This window comes from Argiope bruennichi, chromosome X2 (genome assembly GCF_947563725.1).
Source record: "Argiope bruennichi chromosome X2, qqArgBrue1.1, whole genome shotgun sequence".
Taxonomy (NCBI): domain Eukaryota; kingdom Metazoa; phylum Arthropoda; class Arachnida; order Araneae; family Araneidae; genus Argiope; species Argiope bruennichi.
In genome coordinates this window covers 126,528,770-126,541,188 of record NC_079163.1, presented here as the reverse complement: position 1 = coordinate 126,541,188, position 12,419 = coordinate 126,528,770, and the positions used below count along the sequence as shown (strand labels likewise).

Sequence of the window (12,419 nt, the reverse complement as noted above, 5' to 3'; positions counted from 1 at the left end):
GCAGACTTCTGATCGAGATATATCTATGAATTAGACTGAAATATTTTGTCCGCATCAATAATTATATAATTATTTTATAAAACACAATACCAAAAGCTTAATGTAATATGCTTTTTCTCATCTTTTTTTCGATTTATACTACTACCCCATTCTATCTATATATTTAAAATAATAAAAAAAAAAAAATCCACCGTACCAGTCTCCAAGTCCCAACAACTAGTTCAATTCTGTCATTTTGTGTTTCATATGACATACATGGAGGGCAACACACTTCAAGGGTTGAATGCCCTCCAGTACTCTCTGATTTTGAGGTAAATAGGCAGAAAACACAACTTCATAATGCATTTTCTGCGGGGAAATCTTGCGATATAGTTCACCAGACAAATCCACTAACCTGATTTCGATACTTTAGAAAGCTCATGAAAATCAGATACGTCATCAAGGGTCTCCCGCCCTCCTCCAGACTTTACTTTCGAAAAAACACTACTTCATTGTACATCCGCTTCGGGGTAGAGTATTCGTCAGCCCCAACCATTGAGCAGATTTCAAAGAGTTGTATCTCATATCAATACTTTTGACCCCTCGATACATCTTAAATTCTTATCTAACTCCTTTCTCTCCATTTCGAGAGATAGTGTAAAATAAAACTTTGGCATAGATCTCAACTCCAACAACTGAAATGATTTCACCAATTTTCACTCCAACTCGCTAACTAAAGTATGGCTAACCAATCAGAATACTTTATCTTTACTGTACAGTCAAAACTCTGACCTATATTATTGTAACTATAGTTTCATCCTACCTTTGTTATTATAAGATGTGGTTCGTCGATGTTGATTGGCATGACTAAATTATTCTTTGCAATACCAGCCGTCTACGGTTACAATATTAATGCAATTAGTACAATCATGTCGTTAAATTTCGATGAGAAGCATCTTATCAAAACAAAATAAAGTGCTATTTTAAATTGTGACTACATAATAATGATAGAGCATTATAATTGATTAACTAAGCTTGCAAAGTGATGAATTTAAATGGGACGAAAATGGATGGAAATTCAGTCTTATTTTGCAATATGTCTCGAAAATGGAATTACAGGATCTTTGATGACGTATCTAGTGGCCTTGAGCTTTCATATGAAAAAAAAATGGGTAAGATAGTTACATTATATTTTTATATATTGATTGTCTGGTGAAATCTGTTATGATTTCTTCCTTACTACAGAGAACGTAGAATGGAGTAATGCTTTAGAAATACCTCTCGGAAACAGACGATGATTGAGAAGGACACACCCTTAATTTGTTATGAAATTCATAAGATTACTAGTGGCGTTAATTTCATATGAATTAAATACTGGGGAAACAGGTTTAATATTTGTGACAGTAGAATAGTTCTTCGAGTTTTGCCATTTATTTTAAATTTGTAGAAGGTGAGCGAACAATTGGTCACCAAAGGCGACTACTTTAAAGCGATTTCATGAGTTTACATTGAAATTGTTACAAATAACAAAATGCTTTCGGATTCGTGCTAGCACGTTTTCTTTTCAAATGAAATATTCAAGTTAAAAAAAGTTTTGAGATTGAACACAAAATGACAGATGATATTTCAAATTCTAATTAAGCAGAAATATAAGCAACAGACATGTACAGGACTTTTCTGCCATGATGGTCTGTTATTTAGTATGAGTATACAGAGTGGAGCAAAAATATTTTTCTTTTAAATCTCATTACGTTCTTGAAAATGTTTTAAAAAATTAAACATTAAGAAAAATATAGTTGTTGTTTCTTATTTTTACTTTTTTCTCACATTGAAAATGCTTTGCATCTCCTTAACAGATGACAAGTATACCTACCGCCCACGGAATCGGTGCCAATGTTCTGTTCCTTGGTGGGGTCATTTATGCCGCTCTGCAAACTTGGTTGAGCTACAAAATGTCACCATATTACAATGGAACAAAGATCTGCCATATTCGATTGACCATCACAGTGTTTACAGCAATTGCACTCATTGTCAGTATCCTTTATGTTAGAAATAGAAAAATATGATATGTATTTATGTATTCAAAAATATTTTCCCATGACTACTTAAGACTTGCTTATCCCAGAAAGGCTAAATTAAGTTCTTAAAACATCGGTATGACTAGCCAGCAGCTTAGCCGTTAGGAACATTACATCTATTCGTAACGTTCAAACTGCTTTTATACACCAATGATAAAAAGAAAAAAAAAGGTTGAGGATCGGCGCATAAACAAAAGCACTTTTCTTAAGAGTATGTTTATTTTAATTAGTGATAAAGAAGAAGAAAAGAGAAATAAATTGCATTCTCTTATAACTAAAGCAAGATTAACTGATCGCTCCCATTCAAATTTCTCTTCTAAGGATTAAGCAGATATAAATTCAAATATAATGTAAATGGTTTAACATTAATGCTACAAGAATTCCGTGTACATAGAAACAAAGCGATTCTTCACTATTTGAAATATAAATGCAAAAGAATTTTAAAATTTAGGGCCAATTTTCAAGATCAACAAGCACACACCAAAACAAGTATTTTTTTTGTTGTATTTTGCCTGGCAAAAAACAAAACTCCAAAGCGTTAGTAAACACTAAATGATTGGTACTTAACTATTTGTAACCGGTGAGTTGAGGTGCAAACGCAGGAATAATTTAATAACTGTAAAAAGACGTTTAATAAACGGACTGGATGCTTCACAATGGCGATTGAAAACTTGCCGAACTCTCTTGAACATGTCTCGTTTGTTGCTCATTGAACTAAAAGCTCTCCCAATGTTCTCGTATAAATACAGAATACCGTGCATTTTGCAATTAACTTCATACAATAGTGAAGAAAATCAAGTACTGTTCGTCTCAGGATCCCGTGACTGGCACTTTTAGATGATTTTACTATAGAAAGGAAGGTTACGCAGTAAGACCAGTGCATTTCTGGAATTCTTTGTTAGATTTTATCTTGAGCTTAAATTCCGCCCAGTCAGACGCCTTTTCTTTCACTTCATTCCCTTTGTGGCAAAATGTACGCTTCCTAGCGCATGCGTAGAATCTCGGAGGGTTTTCCTATCTGAGAGCTCACAGCATGCATTTAGACTATCTTCTCTGTGACAGACTGGATCCAAAATTCAACTTTTTTCCGTTTTTTGTGTTAAGACTGCATATTAGATTTCATTTACGTATATTGTTGCATTTTTGAGTTGTTACAAACGCTCAAACACTTATACGCGATAAGACTACTCAAATAGCATGTGAATTTCCGTTCATGGATTGATCTAAAATTTGATGCACGTCTGAGTTTCTAGTTATAAAGCAATATTTCAAATTTCATGTATCTCTCTAGTTGCGTTTTTGAACTGTCATGTTCACTCGCAAATGTACAGACATATCTCGCCCAAAATTTTACATAAATCTATACCTATCTATGAAGAAAACAATGCTTGCCATTTTTCATTCGATTTGTTTGTCATAATTTCGACTCATTATTTTCAAAATCTGGCAGTCTGACTTATGCAGGATGACCAAGAAATAACAGAAGGTGTTCGGAGCCCTGTAGCGTGCTATGTACTGGACAATATAACAAAATTTGGCCACCATGCACATTAAATATGCAGTTTTGATTTGTCAAGAAAAAAAAAATGAGTGCCAAAAAACGCCGATAGAGGTAATCCTGGAGATGCAAGCGCATAATAAGTGGAAAAAGAACACATAACTGCCAATGGAAACAGTAAATAGCAACACGCAAATACCAGTGAAAAACGTTTATTATAGCTACTTACAAATTTGGCTCAAGGTGACCACCAGCTTGATGTTCCAATAATTGCATGCGGTACATGAGGTTTTCGACGGAGGTTCGCAGCATATCGGCATTTATTCGATGGACATGTAACGTTATTTGATCTTTTAAAGTAGGAATGTCAGGAACATTGATACACAACGCTTTTCAAGTGAACCAGAACCTCCTCACAACCAGAAATTGCCAAAATTCAGATCAGTGTCATCAGTTAATGGGTGTTGTCTTATACGGATAAAATTTTATATTTTGCAATATCTTCTGCATCGTCGAGAACAGGGTACCTGTTTGTCGTGCTATTGAATATGTAATGCTGATAATTGCTATTGAATATGTAATGCTGAATATGTAATGCTTATTAGCTATCGCCTGATCTATAACGACAGGTGCAACTTCTTCACCGCGTTCCTGCTTGATAACTTTACGTCCTCGGCCTGGTTGTACACCAAGAATTCCTGTTGTTTCAAATCTTTCAACCATTCTTCGTAAGTAAGTTGTGATCATCGGTCCTCTATGTAACTGTCTTAACCACCGGTATTCACGAAGAGCAGCACTGGCATTTTCATCCCTCTGATAAAACAGCTTGACTAATAAGGCGCGTTCACGAAGTGACATAGCAATCGGCGGGAGAATTCTTGCAGAATGACATAAATATGTGGGTTGGATTGAGCTTGGGTTAGCATTACGGGGATAAGCCCCGGCAGGGTCTTATCCCCGTAATGTTGGACTGCAAAGAGCCTAGCTTTCGTTCCATTAACATGACCGTCTTCGAAAAACTCTGAAAGTGGGAACAAAATGACATAAATTCCCGCGACCCTTCTTTTATCTTTGATGTCATGTCACAAAGTACCTATATAAGCAAATTACATAATAAAGCTTTCTATCGCAGCTCCAGGATTTCCCCTATCGGCGTTTTTTGGTGCTAATTTCTTTTTCTTGACAAATCTAAACCACATACTTTAATGTGTATGGTGGCCAACTTTTGTTATGTTTAGTCCAGTACATAACACGCTACAGGGCTCCGAATACCTCCTGTTATTTCTTGATCACCCTGTAAATATAAGTTCAAAAGTATCTTTTTCTGATTCAAGAAGGCTCTAAAGTGAAGATTCATCAAAATTTCAAAGTCGAATTTTTTGACAATTACAATACTTTATATGTGTATACTTCGTATACGAGAAAACAAAAAGAAAAAATGAGACGTTGTACTCCTATTTATACGAAAATACTTCTTCTGGAAGTGAGAACTGTATATATGATTTTAATCTTCAATCGGATTATAGGAACCCCAATGACCCTTAAAAGTCTGTAGCATAGTAAAAAGTGCTGGGTAGTGTGCTTCCTTTTTTATGAACAATTTAGAAATTTGCGAAATGAATGCTTCACATTTGGTATGCTCTTCCACATGTAAAATCTTGCCCCAGAAATTTTAAACCAATTTATAAAATGAATAAGATCCTCTTATATTCAGCCTTTTGTTTTGATTTATACAGACGTAAATATAAGATTTTACCCCTTCGTATGCACCAGTTTGTACTTTTTTTAGTATTTAAAAGCATTTTTACAAAAAATATTCCTATCCAGTTTTACAGACATATTCTGGGGCTTCAGATTTTATAAGCAAATCATAAGACGTTAGATTTTTTTAAAATTTTTAAATCATTCTGAACATGAATTTAAAAAGTAACTGCCAAGCAATACATAAGCTTACACTTTAGGTTTAGTTGATTTTATGACCAATACGGTACATGTGTCGCAAATAAATATTTAAAATCTATAAAAAATTCTTATGGTGCACTTGCATTAAAAACTTTTAATGCTGATAAATACAGAAAAGATAAACAGTGGAAATATTTTAAAAAAACAGCATTTGTGACAACTTTGTCTGCACATATCTCCTGTAAAAGCTACTTTTAGATCATTTTTGTGTCATTAAACATTTGCTTATTTTCATTTAATATAAATTAGTGTCGGTTATTATGCCTCTTGGTATGAGCATCTGGAGCACAACAAAGCACAGTCATTGGACAGGAGGAAAAATGCCTGGCGAAGAGGTAAATTATTAAGCGCTTAAAATCATCTAAATGTTAATAAGTAAAAATTACTTAATAATTAGAAATAAATCGTAAGTATTTATCTCGATTTCTGAAAATATTCGTTTGAAATGTTTTCGAAATTTTAGATTATATTCAAACTTACTTCAAGAACAATGTATGATACTTTCTTTTTAAAAAATGCATTTAAATATGTAATGCCAGGATTAACTTACTTCTGAGCACTGTTATTTTCTTTGCATATACCATCTTTCCATACAGTTGCTAAAATTTAGATATCCATAATAAGTGAAGTAAATAACAAACGTTTCAAAATTTTAAAATGAATCTGTAAAAGTGGCATGCGTACACTTAAAAACAATTATATTAGTAAAATCTATCCAACAACATTATTATGATATTTTGAAAATATTTTACAGCAATAGAAATATCGAACTACTTCGTGGAGATATCGCATAAATATCCTGTGCAAATAAGGAAAAAAAGAAAAGCTATTCCCATTCATTTAAAATTATAAATATTTGATAAAATGCAAAAATGTAATGAAAGCTGAACTTCGGGATGCTAAAATGAAGATTGAAATATCTTGGCCTAGAATAAATGATTCAATGATTTTTCAAATGCTAAATAAGTTTTACAAGTACAAGATCTGCAAAGATGGGCTATAAGTAAAAAGATGCATAACACACTAACCAGATTAAGTGGAGCTACCATTCAAGAACTGTATGAATACATCACTGGTGCTATGAGGAATATTGATGTAGATTTGATGCTGATCTTAAGTCATAAAAATTTGTTCAATCTTAGATAGAATGTGCATCTTTCTTTTTTTATATATTACGCACCTTTATAGTACTTATACTTCCAGGTAAAAGGTGTTTTGAAACCCGGGAATTCATTTATGCTATCTTGTATTTTAAAAGTAAATAAAGTCTAAATTTTAGAAGATGCATCAAAAATAATAGAGACGTAAAAGAATAATTTAAAAAATTCAAAGTGGATGTAAGTTCTGAATTCCCAAAATATCCGAAAGTATTCCTTCATAATTGCCCTAGTGCTTGCAGTTGGACCGAAGGCAATAAGTGAATGGATTTCTGAGCCCCACAATCATTGGACTGGAAGCAAGATGCCACAGGAGAAGGTAAATAAGTTAGCAAAAACGTTTTGCCTCGGACCCTTTCCATTTATCCTCTACACGAACCAAAAATTACTAAAATAATACATTTAAATGAAAGCATTTTTGGAATGTTGCTTTTCCTAGGATATCACAAAAGCTACTAGATTGTTTTCTGCAAGGTGATTCAGAATTCATAGAACAAACATGAAGAAAAGATGAAAAGTGCTTCTTTATTTGCCTAAATTAGCTCCACTATTAACTGTAATTACTTGAAAAAACGTTGACAGAACAGTTGACGTACATTTTCAAACAGAATCAATCTGAGACCTCTTCGCTCAAATATTTCTCTGTACTTTTCCGGAAAATATGAGATAGTTTTTTTTTTTAATTGTACACCAGTCTTTCCAATGACTTTGTCGATAAAATGCCTTATAGAAGATAGATGCGATTTCAACTTTTCTTACAGAAAAATATTTTATAATAATGTTGTGAGTGAAAAATTTATGTTTTCTTACATGTCTATGGCCTCACTTGAAGACAAGTCTTAAAATTCGTCGCATGAATTCTGAAATTTCTTGTATAATTTTTTTTCAATAACAATGATTTGAAAATTAATTGTATCCTTTGGAATATAATATTACAATCTTAGAAAATGAGGTTTTTTTTTCAGCTTTGCATTGTGCGTTGTATTTTCATGGTAATCCGTCTGCTATGTTCTATGACTATAATTATTTTTTGCCTCTGATGTTATATTTTCAATGTTATTCCATATACCATGTTCCCAGATTATAACTTCCATATTATTCATACGAAGAAAAAAATCAGGGTCATTTAATTCAAATTTCGTGGTTATATAAGACATAAATTTCTCTGTAGTTTCTTAAGAATTATTCCTCAAAATTAACTTGGGAGGGGAAACACTTTCACTGTAGATTATTAAAATCATAATATCTATAAGTTTAATGTCACCATGCACAGTAAAAAGTTGTTCCCTTTTTCTAGAAAAGTGGCACATAAATTTGTGAATATTTTGAAATTAAGAGCGGCAGAATTCATACATCGATTGATTCATTGTTTTAAGGCAATGAATTCTTGCTGATTTTCAAGTATCATAATATTTGATTTTTGAACAGCATATTGTATTTTCGAACTTAAACCGATGAACAATAAGATATTTATAATAAATTAATTATAAATCCTTTCAAAATTTGTTTAATAAAGGATCATACTAAACATATATAAAGCAAAAATATTAGGTATTATTTGATTCAAATTTAAACATTATTGCAAAAAGAAATGTGGAACTTAGAGAAACAATTTAAATTAATATTGTAGATAGCTATGTTCACTTTAAACATGAATATACTATTTTCCAACTGATACGGGCATTATATGCAGCAATCGTATGTTTAATTTTAATTTCAAAATCATTGAGCATCTGGCATAACAAAGACTGATGGGGCGTCACAACATAATGTGCAACAGAATGACAGGTGTATTTATGATTGCCAGTTGTTTGCATATTGTTGGCTGATGAAATTCCTACGAAAAGAATTTCATATTTTTAATAATATATTCAAAGAATAATATCTATTTCTTGAATCTCGTACCACGCAATGTTAAGACAATTTTTGTTAAATTAAATTACTTGCAAATTATCTTCCTATTGTATCAACGAAATAATATTCTCGTAAAATATGAATGCAGTTTTTATTTATTCAGTTCTTAAATTTTAGAGTAGCGATTTACTTTCGTTCCCTAGGTATTATCAAAGGCAAAAGCATTTTGTTTCTTTTTAATTGACTTTAACTATATCCGCGAAATATCTTTATCATTCTAAGCATTAAATAAAAATACGAAATCGTGAAATGAAACGCCGTTTGTAGTAAAAGAATAAAGAAATCTAACAGCTTTTTTACTATGGAAAAGAGCACCGATAATTTAAACGATTTAAACGAGAGATGATCCCAAACTAAAGGTTTGGTATGGACTTTCATATGATGCTGTAATCTGTTGAGATAATGATTAACGTTGGCGTAAACTGAGATATTCATGAAATGTACATTATTCTTCAGTTAGAAAACATTTACAGTCGAACATCCACAATCAAAAAAGTCCAGCCATTTCGGTAGAATGTTCCCCATTTCACTGGATACTTCCTTCACTTGAAGAAGTGGTTCTTTAAAAATGGATTAGTCGTAGAGTATTAATAACTTGGCCTCCACGGTAACTCAACATAACTACTTTAGATTTTTTTGCTTGTAGATGCTATGTGAAAAAAAATGTGCATTGTTTTTTTTTACATCTACATCTTAAGGGAAAGGATAAAATTAATAATCATCTCTGTTACGCTGGCAATATTTTATACACGATTTGCCACAATGCTTGGTTGGAAATCGAGTTTATGTTGGGCATTCATCGTGCTTCGAATGTAGCTCAAGTAAAGTTACACTGAAACTATCATAAAAAATGCTAGTTATTTTATTCATTTAACTACTTCCCATTTCTCATTGTCGTTATTATTTTTTATATTAAAGATATCGGACACTCTTTATATATTTATCATGTGCCGATAAGTTTGGAGCAGCTTAGCCAGATTTGGTTCATGTGCCGCTAAAATCTAACTACCAATTCCTTTATATATTACCTAAATCTTATATCGTTTTCTATTATGAGCTTTAAAAATCCCTTGTAATTCATAAATGTCAATTTCATGAAATCTTCCCTATTTTTAAATATTATTGCACAAACTTTACAAAATATTTATTCAATATAAAATTCTTGAAAAATAAATAAAACAATTTCTGCGTAAATATATTTAAAAAAAATTTCTGTTACTTTTTTCAAGAATGTTTTCATTACATGCATTTTTATCTATTGTATTCATCACTCATTAAAAATGGATTTTAAAAAATATCCCACATAAAGAACAAAAAATAATTGATAAATAAGTAAACAGAATAAAATGTAATATTATATTCCTTTTGTAAAAAAGTGTTCGATATTGTATGCTATATGATATTCTCGATATGCAATGTTATTCGAGAATATGTCATGCTATATGACACTGCAAATATCATACACTCTCATAATCAGTGCGTAACATTTTTGTGCTGCTGAAATACTCAGTACATTTCATAAGCAAAGCAATCTAATTATCAAATTTCTAAAGTTTAAGAATGATACTCATTAAGTTTAGGAGCAAAGAATTAGCACATTTAAATTGATTCATTGAAATCTTTTCCTAATCCCAGGGTTTTGGTCTGATGGTGGTGAGTTCTGTAGCTGAGTGGACGATGGCCATCATGTTCCTCGCTTATTACTTCACTTTTATTCGGGAGTTCCAAAAAGTATGCATGCACTTGCGAGTTCAGATGCTTGTGCAACACTTTGACGAGGAGCCTCATGAAGTTAATGTGGCAGTTGCGACCGAACGTACACCGATTGTTATGTGATTTACAGTCGAGGGAAAAAACGGGAGCCAACCAGCTTTATTCTGGCGTCGTTCATCGTACTGTCATAAAAAAGGTGTTATTTGAAAGGGTTTAACGTACTCTTAAAAACTTTTAAATTAAAAATTTCGTAAGGAGTTATTTATATATAAAAATAATAGCAAACTTCAAAATTTTTAATGATTATACCCATTTTTACCCATCAAATTTAAAATCTACATCAAAAGTAATTCGCGGAAACCAAATTTCATTAGCTAAAGCGTATTCGTTTCGAAATTATGAGCTAACAAAATTGTGACTTTCTAATGTAAAAATTAAATTTTGAACTTTTATTTATATCTTAAAAACCTTTAAAGTTATTAGCATAAACGTTTTTATTCCATAATCCATAATGGAATAAAAAATTCTTGAATCAAAACATTATTTATTTTGTATTTAATATTGATATTTTGCATTAATATATCTCTTAATTTAAAATCTAATTGATTTCCTAATTTTTATATTATAGTAGTCTATGTTAATTTCATTCTAAAATGTTCTCTTATTTCCAGATCCAATGTCCACTTTTTTATTTTAATCAATTCTACAAGCGCTATAGAAATCTGATTATATATATATATAATATTACAATCTGTAATTCTTTTTATTGATTTCATTAATCCTTTTAATATGAGTGATTAATAAATATTAAATTTTTAAATCCCAATTTAATTATTTAATTAAATTAACTTTGTTCTATTTGAGTAAATATGTTCTAATATAAATTTTTAATTATTAAACTGGTTACTTCTTACAAAACCCCAAAGGAATAATTATTTTGATAATGATCTATATATTATAATTATTCTTATTTATATTCTTCTAATTATATATAATAATTCTTATAACTATAACTTTCTTTCAAATTTCTATTCATATAAAAAGCAACAAAATATGTGAAAATTAGTTTTAAAAAGTGCTACAATAATAGAAATTAAAGATATGAATGAATATTTAGAGTGATGTTCTGCGGTCTGCTTTTCACGTCTGTAATACGCATATATCCTGTATACATGACTTCATAGAATGAAATCTTTGACAAACAAAAAGCATTTTCATAGAACACTTAGTAATCCATAAAACAGGGGAAAAACTTACATACATTTATCAGTGAATGAAATGCACTACTTTTTTTGTAAAATAAAACAGTGTGTCATCTCATGTCTATTCATGAGTAGCAAGCAGTGATGATAGTATATATTGATAAAGAAATGCAGGAATGAGGCGGAAAAGAATAAATTCCAGTTAATTTTTTTTCCTCTGAATTAGTAAATATTAATATTTAACACAAATTGGCAATTATTTTAAATAATAAAAAATATATTTAATTTTATATATTTTACTCGTGCATCAAAACTTTCCATTTTGGCACTTTCATTGTAATGGAGAATCACGCTCAGGTGTAATTAAACAAAACTTGCAATATTCTTGGATAATTTTTTCCCGAAAGGTATCAAGTTTTTCTAAAATTTTGGCTACAAATATTTTTTTATGAATGAAAAAGCAAACAGTTTTACCATGTGGATTGAAGCTTTAAATATGCTTTAAAAATATGTCAAAAAATACTATTACCGACATCCAGAAAATATCAAAATCTTACACATCTAAATATGGAAACATCCTTAACAAAAAATGCCAAATATCACCCGATGTAATCATGATATATTAATCAAAAGTTGTAATCTCAGTATTTTTTGCGTGGGAAAACTATTCATGATATTAAAAAAAAAAAAAACTGTTCACATGGAAATTTTAAAATTTGTACAATTTTAATTGAATAGACAACCCCTACTAAAATTGTAGGCACAACACCTTTTAATACTCATTGCTATCTTTAAAAAGGTACATTTAGTTTTCACACGGGAATGTAAAATAAAAATGAGTAGCTCCTTTTTTCCCTAGACTGTAAAACCCAGGTCTTGTTATAAGTTACCATAATCCAAAATTTTGTTTGTAAAT

The 12,419-nt window shown here is 30.9% G+C and overlaps 1 protein-coding gene across 2 annotated transcripts in view; it reads left to right on the top strand.

The window, feature by feature from the left end:
- Window positions 1-12,238, top strand: part of LOC129960306 (DNA damage-regulated autophagy modulator protein 1-like) — a 34,552-nt gene extending 22,314 nt beyond the window's left edge. Inside the window, exons 5-7 of one of the 2 annotated variants that reach the window (XM_056073644.1) lie at window positions 1,836-2,013; window positions 6,908-6,993; window positions 10,224-12,238. In XM_056073644.1, coding sequence (XP_055929619.1) covers window positions 1,836-2,013; window positions 6,908-6,993; window positions 10,224-10,424 — 465 coding nt within the window. In that variant the 3' untranslated portion in view covers window positions 10,425-12,238. Of the gene's footprint in view, window positions 1-1,835; window positions 2,014-5,766; window positions 5,853-6,907; window positions 6,994-10,223 lie in introns of both variants that reach the window. The other variant, XM_056073643.1, reaches the window with a different exon arrangement.
- The last annotated feature ends 181 nt before the right edge of the window (window positions 12,239-12,419 follow it).